At 46.8% G+C, this 17,591-nt stretch overlaps 1 protein-coding gene across 17 annotated transcripts in view; it reads left to right on the top strand.

Moving 5' to 3' along the window:
* PTPRT (protein tyrosine phosphatase receptor type T) overlaps positions 1-17,591 on the top strand; it is a 1,018,757-nt gene that overhangs the window by 745,212 nt on the left and 255,954 nt on the right. For all 17 annotated transcript variants that reach the window (XM_070589264.1, XM_070589262.1, XM_070589256.1 and 14 more), the window contains 2 exons: positions 9,927-10,128; positions 11,461-11,563. In XM_070589264.1, the coding sequence (XP_070445365.1) occupies positions 9,927-10,128; positions 11,461-11,563 (305 nt within the window). The remainder of the gene's footprint in view (positions 1-9,926; positions 10,129-11,460; positions 11,564-17,591) is intronic.

Below are 17,591 nucleotides of genomic sequence, written 5' to 3'. Positions count from 1 at the left end.
AGCATCCAGGCCGTGCCCTCATTGAAGGATTTCCCAGGCTGTCTCTGCCAGAAAGGCCATTGCTGGGGCTGCAAGGTTCCGGGGAGCAGGGTCCAGGGATTACTCAACTTCTCTCTCGTCTCTCCATGCCCAAAGCCAACAGGAGAGGAATTGGTCACACAACTCAGCAAGTTAACCAGGTTACACTCAGCAGAACAGAAACCAGCTGAGTGTGAAGTTGGACGGCAAGCCGCTTACATTCAGAAACCCGAGAAATATTGCAATGCAGACTAAAAGCAATTGGGAATATCACCAGACAGACTCATAAAGCAAGAAGGTTTCTGTGAAAATAACAAACTCATAGCACCCAGGACACCCTAGCATGAGATTAAAAGCTGAAAGGAGGTTTAAGCTTCGTACTACTAAGCTGCATTATGACAGTTTAGGAAGAAGGAGCTTAGAGCCGGCAGAGTTGATGATGACCCCATTGTGGGAGTAAGACTGCGTCTTTGGAATTCAGAGCAGTTGGAAAGAGTGACACTGTCAGAATATCCCTCCCACGTGGGAGAGGAGAGGAGGAGACTGCGAAGCAGCCCAGTGGTAAGGACTGGAGGGGCTGAGGGGCTGGCAGGCAGAGCATGTATTGACAGGAACACACTCGCTTGAAGTCTGTCTGGGAACCGAGGGCGGGATGGTGATGTAGGGAAGAGAGTGGGGCATGCGTGCTGGACACTCGATAAATGTTCATTCTTGTTATTATCACCTACTGGCCAACCTTGCAGTTTTGGTTGCTGCATGGTGAATCCTAATGACCCTGTACCAGCTGGATTCTGAGCTTGCTTCTTCCTACTGTTTGATCCCAGAGCCACCAGGAAACCAGCTCAAGTTAGAGAACAGGGTATTGATTGGAAATCAGTAAAAGCTGTGTTGGGCCAACAAGCTGACCTCCCTTCCGCAATGCCTCTTTGATCCGTGACTTGGGAGTCCACACAAGACTAGAACAAGCTGCCTGTAGGGCGGCACTGGGACTGTCATGTCCGGCAACTATGGGCATCGTTCCCTGTGCTGGCAGCGTGGGGGAAAGAGGCAGTGGAGGCAGGCCCTGGCCCAGCAAACCAAACCCACAGTTTGGGCCCCTGACCCCAGAGTTCGGCTTTGGGAACCAGAGAAGCCTGGAGGGTCCTGCCTAGGATCTTGCTGCTCCATCCGGTTGTTAGTAGAGCTTTGACTGGTGAGGTTACAAAATAGATCCTCGTCACTCAGCTCGTGTTAGTGGTGGATCTGAGTTTTGACACAGGTTCTGCAAGGCTAAAATCTTGGTCTTCCCTCCTGACTCTTCTTATTCCTGAATGCCAGCAGCATCTGAAGGAGCAGGCTGGTGGACATTCACAAATCTTCCTCAGTAGTTTCCAGCCTGTAAAGACTCATCCCCCTTCAGGCCTGGTGCCATGTGTAGGCTCTGTCTTATTCCTACATTTCTGGGGGCCTCATCCTTCACCAGCCAGGACTCAACAGCTCTCAAATTCACTTCTTTCTCTTCATTCCCTTAGCTTCCCATGTAGACCAGGCCTTCTTTGTCACCTGTCATCTGGATGAGAGCCAGACCCTCCAAAGGGGCCCTGTTCCTCCAGTCAGTTCAATCCTCTAGCCCCTTGCCAGGAAATGTGCTTCTCCAGCTTTAGCATGCATGAGAATCACCTAGAGAACTTGTTAAAACACAAATTCCTGGACCCTAACCCCAGACACTTTGATCAGTAGGTCTAGGATGGGCCCAGGAATCTACATCTCTAACACACCCCTAGGTGGTCCTGATGCTGTCTTGTCTATGGATTACAATTTTGGTAGCACTGCTCTTAAATACAGGTATGACTCTGATCTCTCTCAATAGCCTGTCCTCCCCCTTAATGCCTCTATATGACCCTGCAGATAAAATCTAACCACTCTAGTATTCCCCTAAAGGCTTCCATGACCTGAACTCAAAGCAGGGCTGTCATGGATGGCTGCATAGTTTGTGCACTGCTCAAGGCACGCCACCAAGGGGCTGAAATCCACTAAGCACTCTGCTGTATCTGTCCAGAGGAATATGACTAGGCATTAAGAAAGACATCGTTTTCTTCTCACAAAGGCACCCTCAGCTCACTGAGGTACAGGGGCCTAGGACTGAGGGGGGACGGCATCTGCCTAGAGAGATGCCTTTTTTGAATTCGCACAAAAATACTACATAGGCCAGTAGTTGTGCTGCCCAAGAGCATCTCTCCGGTCTCCACTTCCTTCACTCTCCTCTGTCTCCTAGCTATCCCTCCCACCTCCTGCACTGGGTTAACACCTCACACTCGATGGGGAAGATTGCCTGGGCCCAGAAGCCTTCTCTGTCACATGCTCCCAAGATCCACTTTCCCTTCCTTCAGAGCAGTAATCTTAATGTGTGTTTACCACCCGTTCCTGTGGTCGCACCTGTTTCCCTGACTGGACCATAAGTTTCTGAAGTCTCCTCAGTGCTTAGCACACGGCCAAGTCAAGAACTCAACGCATATTTGTTGTGGATTCTATTCTGCAGCCATAGACCTCACAGGTGCCAGAACCCAGCATGCCCTTTTTGTTGTTGTTGCTTTAACATTTTAGTTTGAAATAATTCTAAATTGACAGAAAAGTTGCAAAAATAGTACAGAGAGTTCTATACCCTTCACACAACTTCCCCAAATGTTAACATCTTACATGGCCGTGACATATTTATGAAAACTGAAGATTCACATCTGTGCTTTACTGTTGACTGAACTCCAGACTTTTTTTTCGGGTTTTCTAAGTTTTTCTGCAGGTGGCCTTTTCTCTCTCTAGGTTCCCCTGTAGCAGTTGGGTGTCATGTCTCCTTATTCTCATCCTAAAAGACTGTTACAGCATCTCAGTCTTTTCTTCTCTTTCTGACCTTGATATGTTTTAAGAGTGCTGCCCAGTACTCAGTCTGGGTTTGTTTTCTCATTAATGTTTTCTCATTAATGGACTGAGATTCTGGGGGAAAAGGTATGTACCCTTCTCATTACATCATACCAGGGGGCTCTTGATCTCAACTTGACTCATCATTGGCACTGTTGACCTTGATCACACCAGGTCTCTTCACTTTAAAGCTGTCTTTTCCCCTTTCCATACTGGGTTCATTTAAAGTGAGTCACTCGGTCCAGCCCACACTCAAGGAGGGAAGAAGTAGGCTCTACCTCCTGGGGAGGAGGAGTGTCACAGAATTTGTGGTCTTAAGGTGAAACCACAATAGCTAGGAAACTTTGGAGGAGAAAAAGCTATGCAAATATGCTGTTTCTCCTTGGTTTCACCGACCAACTTTAGCATTCATCAATAAATCTTGCCTACAGCCATTATCATTGTGGTGTTCCAATGGTAAGTTTCCGATTCTTTCTAGCACACCATTTTAGGACACCTTTCCTTGGCATGTGATTTCACAGTTCTTCTGCTTAATCATACTCTTCACCCTTTAGGGCCCAGCTCCAGCATCTCAGCCCTGGCTGCCCAATCGAATCTTCTGGGGAACTTTAAAAATGTACCGACACCCAGGCCTTTGCATCCAGAGCATTTGATTCAGTTAGTCTGAGGTGGGGTAAGGGCAATGGTACTTTTTAAAAGGTCCGCAGGGTGTTCTATGCTCTGGAGCCTGGCCTGAGGACCATCGGTCCAGCCCAACACCCTGGAAGCTTCTCAAGGAGGCTTTCCTCACTCTGGGAGAACCATTACTCCCCAAACTGTGTTCTTGAAGGACTTGGTTCCCTGCAGTGTCCATCAGTGCCTCTGTTGGTCCCCAAAGTCAGGAACTGGGTCTTCTTCACTGAGGTTTCTCCAGAGCCCAGAACAGAGTCCAGCATGAGTGGGTTCTTAGTGAGCATTTGTTGATTGAGAGAATCATTTCATCTCAATAGAAGCAAAAGCCATAGCTGTCTGTGCACAAAAGCGGCAAGTCCTTGCACTCTCGCTGGCTCAGCAGTGTTAGAAACACCAGGAGTAGCAGTGTGTGTGTTGATCATAATCATTTTTCTGCTGTTACCATAGTCCTCGGCTCTCTAGGGAAAACAAGGGCCCCATGGCCAAAAAGTCACTGGCATGTGCATTGCAGCCATCTGTGCATTCCCATTTTATTTTTAAATTGTCAGGAAACCAAAGAGTCAACAGTACACTTCTACCAAGAAGAGATTACCTGAAACTGGTCTCTTTTTGTACGTTTGCCTCTGAGGTCACCATGATGGCAAAGATCATGCCTGGAAACTCTTCTACAGTGGGTAAAAAATAAAGGAGAAAATCTTTTAACCAGTTGTTTTAAGTTAAATGAAAACAAATGAATTTAACCCTGTATTCATTGAATTGACCGTGTCGGTCTATTTTACCTAGAGACTTGTTAAGACTCTACTACGATGAGACCCCCAGAGTATGGGCTGGAAACCATGTGGAGAGAGTCAGGAGGAGATGGGATGTGTCACTCAGAGTGCTGGCTCCCCCTTGCAAAGGATTTAGAATGAAGACACCATGGGTATAGTAGCTGCTAAGCTATAGAAGATGCGGATGCTTCTGGAGCATCAAGCTGTGGGTGGGCAGATCTTGACCCAGTTTATATTATCATGACTGACAGCTGATGCTGTTATGTGTTTCCTCAATTTGGGGTCATCTGTCTGGGAGCGAGCTCTTTGAACAGCCCCCTGGTCCTTCCAGGGCATCTCTGTGTATTCAAATAGACTTATCTAAGTTCTTGCCACATCATGGTGCCCACACCCATGCACCAGCCAAGAGATGAGACTCTGGTGATGTTGAGGCAGCAGAGGACACTTCAGGAGCTGTGGGTCCCATCTGTCCTTCCAGCACTCTGCCGGATTGCACGTATAGCTGCCCTCACCTGGTCTTTGACTTGTGTGACTTCTCTCGGCCTTAGTTTCCTCAGCTGAGAAATGGGAATAACCGTAAAGAACCCATACCATTTTTTGAGGATTAAATGAGATGATTTTTATGTGAGGTCCCCCTCACAGTGCCTGGCACATAGTGAGTGCTCCAGAATGGTTTTTTTTGTTGTGAAGGCATCTCTGACCACCTGGTTGTGAGTCAAGCTATGTCCCTCATCCCTACTTGATCTCATGCATCATCTACTTGACTCCCATGCATCATCTCATCTTCGGGACCAGAACCTTGTCAGCTGCTCTATCTGAAAAGGAACCACTGGGTCTTACCTTATACCTGGCCCAGTGTCTGGAGCACAGCATGGCTCAATCTAAGCATGTTCAAGAAACAAACAAGTCCTTCCTGATGGGGCTCTTTAAGGGAAGTTATTGTCCTCTACTCTTCAGCCCAGGGTGGAAGGACTGCCTGTTCTTCCCAAGGTGTCCCTTGGTCCGTTGTAGCTGGAGCCTTGATGCAAAGCCTAAAGTCACCCATGGACTCCCTGGAGCCTTACTCCTGAGCAAAGGGGCTACCTTCCAGAAGTAAAGGAGCTGGGGATCACTCTGCAACATAAATCAAAACAGAAACTAACATTAAAATTACTATTTAGCCCTTGAAGAACCCAACGTTCAGAGAGGTTAAGCAAATTGCTCAAGCCACACAGCTAGTTTGATCATTCATTTATACATGCAAGGGGAAGAAATGTTGAACAAAAACCAGATAAGATTCTTGCCCTTCTAGAGCTTAAAATCTAGTGCAAGGATCAGCAAACTTTTTCTATAAAGGGCCAGAGAGTAAACATTTTAAGCTGCGTGAGCCATAGGGTGTCTGTCGCAACTACTTAATTCTGCCATTGTGGTATGTCAGCAGCCACAGACAATATATAAATGAATGGTGTGGCTGTGTTCCAATAAAGTGTGATTTACAAAAACAGGTGATGGGCCAAATTTGGCTTTGAGGCTTTACCTTTTTGATCCCTGGGATTGTAGAAAAGGGACTCATTAGTGAAATAGTTGCATGGTTAAATGTCAAATTGGTGGTTCAAAGGAGATAGATGTGATTCTGGGAACATAAAATAGGAGGACATGGGAGTTAGAGAAGGTGCTCGTGGAAAGTGTCATTTTAAATGAGATTCAAGGATGAGGAGGTGAAGGGAAGGCATGAGAAAGAAAGAAAAGTTCTGAGCTGACAATAGCTGATGCAAAGGCCCTGTGGCAAAAGGGAGCACGGCTCTTTTTAGACACTGAAATAATGCCTAGAAAGCAAGAGGGAGGGCAGGAGAGGTCAGCTCATGCAGTGAGCTGCGAGCTGATGAAGACCACAGGATACGAATGTGTCTTAATCCCAAGAGCTATGGGAAGCCATTGCCCTTTTGATTCTAAGGGGTGGCATGATTCAATTCTCACTATAAAGTGCTCACTCTGGCTTTTGGCTGGGGGTCCCATTGACAGCCACCAGAAGAGACCACGGTGGCCCCAAGCTTTTTAATGCAGCCAGAAGCCAGTCCTTGGAGCCTGGAGCTGATGCCTGGCTCCACACCCCTTCCCCCGCTAACTCTTCATGTTACGTTTGCTATCCTAACACATCTTCCTCTTTCTCCACCTCTAAACCAAGATCACATTGCATTATGCATTTTACAGCCACAGCTCCATCCCATTCCATTTTTCTCACCTTCCTTCTTTCCCTCCCCAGCCCGATCCCCCACTAACTTCGTAAAACTTGCAAGTTAAATTTTTCAAAGACTGTTTCTGACAAAGCAGTGGGAATTAGATTTGGTGAAGCTCTTCATAAAAAATTGAAGACATGCTGTATTAACATACATTGATTTATTCATAGTGTTTCATTACAAGTAAGTGAGGATCCTGTAATACCGGGAAAGGTGAGGTGAGCAGGCAGCGCGGTATTTTATATTGACAGCTCGGTGGAAATTGAGTGGCTTTTGGGTTGAATTTGGAGTGCAGAAAAGGAATTGGCTAGTAAATAAGGCATGAGTTTTACCTCCCAGTGTCTGTATATCAGTGTGGTTGCCACCAGCCCAGACAGGGGGACTGGGGCGGAATTTCAAAAGGATGCATGAGCACATCTTCGCTCGTGGACTGGGGTTGGCTGCCACAGGGAAACATCTCTGACCACCTCCCTCCTTCTGCAGCTGGGGAAAACTTGAATCCAGCTGAGCCCTGAAAGCTCAGCTGCCCCTCACCACTGCCCAGCCACACTGGACTCTCCTCAGTTCTCCCAGCCTTTGTGCAGGCGGTTGCCTCTACCTGGAACCTAGAATGCTCTATTCCTCTGTTCCAACTGTGTATCATCTTCAGGTATCAGTTCAGTTCTCCCCTGAGATACCTTCCTGAGCTCTTTGTCTAGTTCAACGTTTCTCAGAAGCACATCCTGAGACAGGGATGCGAATTCCAGCAGATTCTTAAGAAGTTTAGGAAACACTAGGGAGTGGGGAGGAGAAAGGAAGGCAGCTGGTGATGGGTGTGTTTTCCAGGCGGCTACCTTTGGAGGCAAGTGGAGCGGAATCCCTCAGGGAAATCCCCAGGATGCTGCAGGGGTATCATGTGAAAGGAGCCTGGGAATGTCTGCATTAGCTCCCACGAGTCCAGTTGCTGGGGGTGTCAATTCCCCAGCACTTCCTGTGAGCACCCACGGGAAAAAGCCCTCCAGCACAGAAAGGCATGTGGATGTTTGAAGGCTTGCCTCTGAGAAGGCTGGAGTGGGCGGGGGTGACCAGAGGGAATGGCGTGGCCAGGCCCACCAGGAACCTGCGGGATGGGTACCCCTGCCCAGGCTCTGCTTGCAAAATACCCCAATCCTTCAGCTCCATGAGTTTCTCCTCCTGGGCTCACTCTGCTCCAGACGAAGTCTGTCCTCGACCTGTGGTGTCAACAGCTGCACTGCTTAATGCGGGAGAGAGAAGTTACCTCTTCCCCAAAACGTTTGGTGCCCTTGCCAGAAACAGCAAAGTGCTTATTTTTGAAGCAAATTTGGTATGTTCCCTGTTCTACCTGGGTTTTCCTTCCTGTCAAGCATGAGACATTCTTGACAGAAGACAAAGTGCTATAAGGTGCCTGTGTGGTTGACTTACCTCATTCTATATATATATATTTTTTTGCTTGAGGAAGATTGGCCCTGTGCTAACATCTGTGCCAATCTTCCTCTATTTTGTATGTGGGACACCACCACAGCATGGCTTGATGAGCAGTATATAGGTCCATGCCTGGGATCTGAACCCATGAACCCCTGGCCACAAAAGCGGAGCACACAAGCTTAACCACTACACCACTGGGCTGGCCCCTGCTTACCTCATTCTAGAAGAGAAGACACTTGAGGACAGGGCCTAGCTTGTATTTGTTTGGGGGTCCCCAGCAGCACACAGTGCAGGTCCTAGAATCCAGGAGTATGCGGGAAACATTTGTGGAGGAAAAAATAAGTGAATGAATGAATCTCTTCTTCAACTAATGAAATGTGTCTCCAGGCTGGGCCATGTGGTATAGAAAAAAAAGCACGGGTTTGAGAGTCCAACAGACCAGAATTCAGCCCTGTCTCAGGGATAGAATCCTGAATAACCCTGAAAATGCATGATCTACAGCTACAGTGACAGCCCACATGAATCTCACAAACATAAGGTTGAGGGAAAGAAGCCAGATGCTAAAGAGTTGACCCCATACCATTCCATTTATATAAAGTTCAAAACCAGGAGAAACTCACTGATGCTGTTAGAAGTCAGGATAGAGGGTATCCTTGCTGGGGGAGAGGGGTAAGGCGTGGAAGGGTTCATGATGGGAAACTCTTAGGTCTGGTAACGTTCTGTCTCTTGATGGGGTGCTGGTTATGTGGCTGTGTCCAGCTGGTAAAAATTCATTGAGCTGTCTAGCTTTCTATATGTATATTATACTCTTACAAAATATTTTTAATAGAACAAACTAGATAGGGCAAATGAACAAAAAAGCCTGTGTGTGCCACTTTACCAACTGAGTAATTTAGAAATGTGGTACCCAAAGTATGAGCCATGGAGGCCAGTGTTGGGACGTCAACTATTTAGCTACTCTCACAGGAGGATAAGTGCAGAAATTGAGAATGAGCACTTAGAAATTCTCAGAGTGCCTTGACATGGCTGTGACAGCCAAGTGGGTGATGTGGATGCCTCTCCTTGTACAGGGTATACACCAGTGTGGTTATTGCCAAACTCACATGATGAGTCACATGTGATGTGGTCTTTGGATTATTATGGGCCTGCAGTGAATTGGAAAACACAAACCTGAGCCTTCACCACAGAGAGTTTGGAAAGTGCTGATTCAATGCAAGCTGCTTCTGGTTGAGCCTTGGTTTCTCCATCATTAAAGTGAGAATAACTATGCTGATGCCCCCAAGGTTTTGGGAGGAAGACAAACAAGATAATGCATGATAAAACACCAGACAGCAAATGCTGTCCATGTGGAATCGGGGACCGTGACATTTTTTAACAAGCTTCCAAATGACTTTTATCGGGATGCTACACTTAGAGATTGCTCTATAGCTGCACTGTCCAACATGGTGGCCGCTAGCCACACGAGGCTACTGCCCTTTTGAAATGTGGCTTGTCTGAATTGAGATGTGCTGTAACGTCAAAATACTTACTAGATTTCTAAGATTTACTATGAATAATGGGATAGAAAGTATCTCACTTTTTTATGTTGCTTCCACATTGAAATGGTAGTATTTTGCATGCATTGGGTTCAACAAGATATAGTAATAAAATTAATTTTTTCTCTTTTTACATTTTTTCCTTTTAGTATGACCGCTAGAAAATTAAAAAGCATGTATGTGGCACGCATTCTATTCCTATTGGACAGCAATGCTCCAGAGCATCAGCAGTGGAGTGTTCGGAGGCTGGCATAGTCTGTAAGGTGGACAGTAAGAGCAGAACTTGCTGATCAAGCTCTCAGGCCTTCCGCTCTTCTCCCCTGCTGTTCCTCCAGGTGAGCTCCGTCCAGCTTCCCGAGTGAGGAATTTATTTGTCTGTTTGCTGGCTTGTTGTGCAGATCAACTACAAGGCTGTTGGCTCCCTGGACCCGAGTGCCGACCTCTCCAGCCAGAGGGGGAAGGTGTTCAAACTCCGGAATGAAACACACCACCTCTTTGTGGGTCTGTACCCAGGGACCACCTACTCCTTCACCATCAAGGCCAGCACAGCAAAGGGCTTTGGGCCCCCCGTCACCACTAGGATCGCCACCAAAATCTCAGGTATCTCTCTTAGAAAAGGAAAAGGGAGACAGGAGTTGTTTTGTTTGTTTTCCCATTCCTAATTTTCCTGGGACTGAAAAAGGGCAGAGCCAGCTGTCACCGTGTGGTTTTGGAGCAATTAGGATGATGCAATCCCTCATGTGTCACTGCTGTGGTCTCATGAAGAAAACCTAACCCACGAACTTCCTAAAGTGTCAAAAATACATTAATCAAGTTAGACCTGAGGGAACACTGAGTGATTCACCAATGACTTACCACATAGTTACATTAAATAGTACAATTTTTTTTCATACCAATTGGCTTATAAAAATGTGATTTATTTTCAGAAACATTCCTTTTGGCAGTGCAGGACACAGCTTAGGTTCTCATAAAATGTCTGATGACTGAATGAATGACTATCACAGAGTCATGGAGGTCCGAGATTTCACCTGTCATCACCAGTAGGACTCCCTCCACCATTAGACAGCATCAAAGAAGAATTCTCTCAGAACTTTTTTTACAATTTACGCTTTTTCAGAATACCTATGCGATTCTGGGCTGCATGCAGACACATTTTGCACAGATACAGACCCAGGGTGGTTTTGTGGCTTAACGTTTTCACTTATCCTTATGCCATAGAATTTTCCATGTCGCTGCATTGCTTTCGTTATAATGTTCTGTCAAGTGGATGGACATAATTTAATTAAGCGTTCCCCTGTGGTTGGATATATTTGGTGCTCCCATGGTTTTATAAAATAACGCTTCAATAAGCATGTTCGAGAATAAAGTTTCATTTGTTGATTTGTATTATAACTTTAGGGTTAAATTCCAGAAATTGAAATACTGAATTAAAAGGGACGTGGGTTTTAATAGCTCTTAATACAAATGTCTAAATTACCTTCCCAAGGGATTAAATTTAGTCACCCTCCTATCGTTGGGGATGAGTGAGGGAGGGTCTCATGAAAAAACAGAAAAAGATAAGAGGAACTAGTTCATCACTGCTGTAATTTGCATTTTAAATGTGTTTAATAAGGTTGAGTCTTTGGTAAGTACTTATATTTCCGGCGTTTATCTGTTTGTTCGCTGTGGACCTTTTTGATTCATGAGGGTTACTGGCTGCATCATTGCCAACATGCCCCGGCCTCTTCTGGACCTTGAAGGAAACTACAGGCTGGTTGGAAGTCAGGGCCTCCTTTACTGGAAGCTAGGATGCTCTGTGACTCTCATCTAACCCTTTCCTAAACGTCCTCCTTCGGGTCATCCTGAGTGTCTTTAGCGATTGCATCAAGGGGAGGTGGTGAGCTGGGTTTGGGACCTATGCTGAGCTTCCTCCTCTCTCTGTTCTCTGCCCAGCTCCGTCGATGCCTGAATATGACACAGACACCCCACTGAATGAAACGGACACGACCATCACGGTGATGCTGAAGCCGGCTCAGTCACGGGGAGCCCCTGTCAGGTGAGGAGGGTTCTGAACCTGGAGTTTGTGGTTTTCCTTCTCTGCACCATGCACACCTCCAGTTGAATCATCTCACTAGCGATGCCCAAAGACAAGACTGGCCAGGAGCAGGGCTTCCTGGAAGAAGAGGGTCAGCAGCCCCAAGGCCAGTTCAGAGGGGGCCACTGACCCAGGAGCCTTTCTCCCCACAATGGGGTATTAGGACTAGTTCAGAGGGAACATGCTGATGGGGACCTGAGGAGGGCTGTGAGAGAACTTTCTAGAACACACCTATGATAAACGTATTTAGTAGAATTGGAGGCCTGGAAACTCAGTCACCCTTCCATGTCTGACTGCCATTAACAGCCAGATGGACAGACTTGCTGAATTCTAAAAACAACCTGCTCAGAAATTAGGAATGGGACAGGACCTCTGGGCTGGTCCAGTTTAGGGCCTTGGAGTGCTAGAGTCCCACAGGGGTACTTGCAGTCAAAGTCACACTGCTGATTTTCACAAGAGACTACTGGAGTTCAGGAGCATCCTTAAGGCCGAAGCAGTGAAATCGTCTCAGTAGCTAAGCTGACCCAGTGCAGTCCATGGGCTCATGGCGATCAGGAAGGTGGGCGTCTCTTTTTAACAAGCTGTGCCTTGCACAAGGACAGCAGCTCATATGTTGACTGCTGGCTTTGCCCAGAGCTTGAGGGACTAAAGTTCCTTGAAACCAAGCAGAGAGTTGAGTGGAACAGCTTTCAAATGGGCTCAGTTCAGTTCAACAAGCGTACATTGAGTATCTTATGTCAGGAATGGAGTGGGGCACAGGAAGTAAAAATGATTCATCTATTCATTCATTCAACAAACATTTTTTAAGCACTCACACTGTGCCAGGCAATGTTTAACTGCTTGGAATACAGTAGTCAACTAGCTGTGAATAAGTCATGTTCTAAAGAAACTCCAACTCTGGCTGGGGAGACAGAAACACAAAAGCATAGTTACAATACAGTGCACGCCTATGGAGAAATGCATAGGTCATTATGAGAGCTCAGAGGAGAGAGAATTCCCAGAGGAGGTGACACTGAGCTGTATCTTAAATGTCGCACACAATTTTGCCAAAGTGGTAAGAGGGTCCAGCCTGAGCAAAGGCGTGGAGGAGAGAAGCAGCCTGCTGTCATGGGGAGCAACCAGGAGTGGTTAAGTCTGCTTTGGCATGAAGGTCAAGGCAGGAGTGGTGGGGCGAGAAGCTCAGGCTTGTTTGGGGGGCCATGGGGAGCCACTAGATAGCCACATGCAGTGTGACTTTTATGATCCTGTGAGCCCAGACAGGAAGGAGGCTATTGAGATGGTCTAGTTATCTGTCTTCCAACCTGGCTCCAGCTCCACCCAGAAATTATAGGCAGTGAAGCAGATAGAATCAACTGCCAACAATTTGGAAGTTCCCATCTGTTGGTTAGACTTTGATCAACGTTCTGTCCTCAGTCAGGCGAGTCTTCAGGCCTTGCAACAGGTGTGTGTAGTGTTTGTGGGGCACCTGAACTAAGAATGTTTCCTTATATTCTACACATAGGTTGTTCCAGGACGTTCCTACCTGGGATGAGCCAAAGCAGATAGTGGCCTTTACCTCAAATAGTTATTGAGTTATTGCTTTTCTTTCTGTAATTCTCATGCAATGTTGTCATTTAATTCTGTCTATACCCTGAGATGTTATTATCTTCGTTTTCAGATGAGGAAACTGAGGCTCAGCGATGCCCAGGGGTACACAGACAGTAAGAAGGAAAGCTGAGTTTGAATGCAGGTCCTCCAGGTGCCAGATCACATGTTCCATTTTGGCCACCCATGCCTTACTCCCCTCTACAGCTCTCACCTCTTTCCTATGGCAGCATTGGTCATGTTTCAAAATCTTAGCTTCCCAGATGTCAAAAGTATGGCCCAGAAAAGAGAAGCAGCATGCCCAACATTGCGCTAGTTAGCAGCTAACCCAGGAGCCTAGGCCAGAGCTGACCCAAAGCCCATGACCTTTATATAGTTGATCCAGGCATCTCCTTTCATTGCTGCGAGCCTACAAAGCTATCAGCAGGGGGACCTGATCAGCTGGCACCCACTGTGTGGCTTCCTGGTGGGTGTGGATTCAGTCCAGCTCCCCACAGTCTTCTGGATGCTGTGCAGGGCAATGGAAAGGATCTGAGTTTGATGCCAGCGAACCTGGATTCAAATCCTGCTCCAACACAGCTGTGTGACCTTGGATAAGATACTTAATCTCTCTGAACCTCAGTTTTCCTTATCTGGAAAGTGTAGATGATAGCTATTTCACAGAGGCTGGATAAAATCTAGAGGTGCCCAAAGCAAGGCAGGCTGTCAGAGAGCTAGTTCCTTCTTTAGTTTTGCTTCTTTTCTGTGGGACTTAGGAAGTTCTGTTCAAAGTCTACCCCTGCTATAGAGTGACAATGTTGCCTGATTGCTTCCTATTCACATTTCCAAAGCTGTTTGAGACCCTCCCTCCATGGGGAAGTGCTGTGTTTTTTTCTTTAGGAGCCCCTAACTTCTTCTCAGCACAAAGATTCAGAATTTTTTTTAGTTGTACTGAGAGATAAGCAATTTGGGTCCTTCCCAGTGTCAGGATAAAGTTAATTTTTGTACAGAGGATCAGGGACACATCCTCAAGATGAATCAGACTATATGTCTGAACCTCTGAAAAGTCATTGAAGTCAGCTGGACACAGATGGGAGTTATTATCACCATATTTTATTGGACAACTGCTATGTTCCAAGAATTTAACCTTGACTCACCTATGAGTAGTATTATTATCTTCCCGATAGAAATGAGGAAACTCAAATTCGATCACGGAGCCTGTAAATGATAAGCCAGGACTTGTACCCAGGGCTTCCTGACTCCAGAGACCAGCCAATGGGGCCTCTGAGCAGCCCATACCCATGTTCTTAGAGAAGCTTTTCCAGTTCCCAAAGAAACCCCTTACACTTTCCCTCGGAGCCCATGTACTCCTAGTTTGCACATCCATTTAATAAGCTTGCGCATCCTAAGACTGCAGTAAATTAGGAGGTGGGACTGGAAATGCCCCTGGAGCAGTGAGAAATGACAGCTGGCAGGAAGCAAAAAATAGAACAACTCTGCAAAACCGACACAGGGACTCAAGAAGCAAAGACGTCTATATGCTGCAGCCCCCGCAGCCCCTCACAGCCATGGCTGTTCATTAGCTGCTCATAGTTCACCCAAAAAATGCAGCCTTAGATTCCATGTCTTCAAGTTAAAAGAGGCTGCTGGCTTCCATTTAATGAGCAGCGTGTGCCTTACTTGCTTGTGCCCATCACTGTACACAAGCCTCTGTGTACCCTCACAGCATTTCAATAATAGTCTGCCCATTTTACAGATGTGAAAACTGAGATAAACAGAAGCTAAGTGAGTTGACCCAGGCCATGAAACCAGCAAGTCGTGCAGGCAGAATTTAAACCCTCTTTAGCTGACCCTAAGCCAACACTCATTTCACTATATCACACCACCTCCCTAGGAGAAAATTGTGCGTGATATATTTTGGTGACATTTCCATAGAAAAAAATTAAAATAAATGTCACTGCTCAAAGGGGCAATGCTTGGTGTCTGGAAATGTTTGGCTGCTTTTCTTCCCAAGCTTCTGGATCACGGAGGGTGGATATACACTCAGTTTCTGGAATTATTTTCAGACTGTTGCTTGGGCATTTGCCAAGAAGGGGAAGAGAATAACCAATGCTAGCCAGTAAGACTTTCAGGACAACTGCGATGACAGCAGTGACAATATCAGAATAGATTTCAGTTGCCTTAACCCTTTCTCACCTTGAGCTCTGGGCACTAGGGTGCCCATATGGGAAGCAGTTGACCATTAGGTCATTCAACAAATATTTATTGAGTACTTGCTATGTCCTAGGAATTGAACTAAGCAGTGAGGATATAGCAGAAAATAAGGTAGACACACACCTGTCCTCTTGAGGTTTCTCATCCAGTATGTGTGCATGTGAATGGGGAGGGAGGTGGTACATTAAGCAAGTAAGCAGACAAAATAATGCAACCAGTAAACCAAGATCATACGAAACCAGTAGAGACAGTGTATTGGTTGCGAGAAGGAGTAGACTGGCTGGAGAGATGAGTGTAACCCAGGCAACTGGACCAGTCTTACAGGTTGGGGAAGCAGGAGCACTGAGAAAACAATGAAGGTGCTCTTCGACCACAGGACACAAAGAGCCCACTAGATACATTGGGTCAAGGATGCCTGGAATTGTATTTCATAGTTGATAGTTGATGTAATTCCATTGTCTCATCTGGTCATCCCTTACTCGATGAGGAAGCTGAGTGGGAAATGCCATCTCCATCTCAGAGGAGGAAGCTGAAGTCTAGAATGTTAAATGATTGGCCCAAGGTCACAGGCTCATTACACCTAGAGCCAGTACATGAACTGAACCTCCTGTCTCTGGGTTCATTGCTCTCCCATGCCTGGGATGTCAAGTGGTGACTGGGTGACCTTTGAATGAGGATTCTGTGGAATGAACCTCCATCAACTAGGGAATGAGAGGTAGGCAGGATGGCTTCTCAGGGGACCTCCAACTCTGGGTTGTGGTGGCCCACCCTGTAACTTATGAAGCTCAGCATATCTCTCTCTGAGTGAGCTGCCGATTCTCAAACAGACTCATATCTGAGCCTCGGCTGCAGGCCCCGGCCAGGCAAGCTGTTCCTCCTCCTTCTGCCAGCAGCACTCTGGCCCTCACTGAACCAAACTCCAGCCCCTGTTCTGCCACTTGCTGCCCCTTTGAAGCCCCAAGGGTCTGACTCTGTCTGATAGAACCGAGCACGCAGGGAGGTGAAGAGGCGAGGAAGGGAGGATTGTCATGTGGGTCTCCTACACGCTCATCCCTCCAGCCAAACCACCGCGGCAGCTTGGCCTATTTTTCTAATGCTCCACAATGGAGATTTATTGCTTTTGCATTGCTATCCTCAGGCCTTCAAAGATTTATTGGGTTTTAAGTGACAGAATCCCAGAATTGCTTAAAAGATCAATCAAATAGTGACTGGAATCTAATATTCGGCTCTGACTCGAACACGCCGAACCTCCTTCCCCCACACCCCACCTGTCACGCTGATGTATCTGTGGTAACCTTCATCAGAATGTAACTTGGCCGTGAATTAATCTCCCATAATGCAGTCCCTGCGGTGAGGCTGGGGGCAGAGCCCCCGATTCCGTGGCAGGTCCTCCTCCAGCTCCCAGCTGGCTTCCTTGGAGATGTCCTTCCTTCCCCTGCTCTCCCCTTCCCACCCAGGCAGTCACTGGGACGTGTCCACTCAACTCCAGAATCAGCTTTGGGATTAGCTCTTTCTCCTCCCCTTCTGGACTCTTCATTCCCACTCTCTCCACCTGCCGGGGTGGCCTTGCTGGTTTGTCTGTCGTAAGTTTCTCTTCCTTCAGTCCACCCCCGACTGAGCTGCTGGAGTGGTCCTTCAGAAGCACAAATTGGATCAAGTTAGCTTTCCTGCTTAAAATTCTCAAATGGGTCACTGGCTTTCTCCTGCATTAAGTTCAATCTTCTCAGCATGGAATTCAAGGCCCATGGGAATCTGGGCCTTAACCTCTGTTTCTGGTTTCATTTCCTTTCCCTCTGCCGCCTTACCAGGTTTTACTCAACAGTGCCCAGGGTGTTTCCTTCATCAGTCTTTCCTGAGCTTTTAATTGTGTCTTGCATTTGCTGGTATGTTTTCTTTGATTTTGTTTCTTGTGTCCCCCTCACTAGACTCTGAGCTCCAGGAAATCGGGAGGCTAGACACTAATGGATCTCCCTTCCCTGAGACAGTGTCTGGCATTTAATAGGTACTCAAGAAAACCATAAATAAGTAAGTAAGTAAGTAGCAAGCCTGTTTTTCACACCCGGTAGACGCCGGGTACTGGGTCTGTACAGATGCTCTTCACAGCCCTGCCTTCAGCTGCCTCCTAGTTTATGAGAGCACTGTTCAGTAGAACTTCCTGTGCTGATGGGAATGTCCTGCACCTGTGCTGTCCTGTACAGTCATCACTAACCAC

This window comes from Equus przewalskii, chromosome 21, assembly GCF_037783145.1.
Source record: "Equus przewalskii isolate Varuska chromosome 21, EquPr2, whole genome shotgun sequence".
Classification (NCBI taxonomy): Eukaryota; Metazoa; Chordata; class Mammalia; order Perissodactyla; family Equidae; genus Equus; species Equus przewalskii.
The sequence above is the reverse complement of the archived record's forward strand: the minus strand, read 5'-3'. Positions and strand labels throughout refer to the sequence as shown.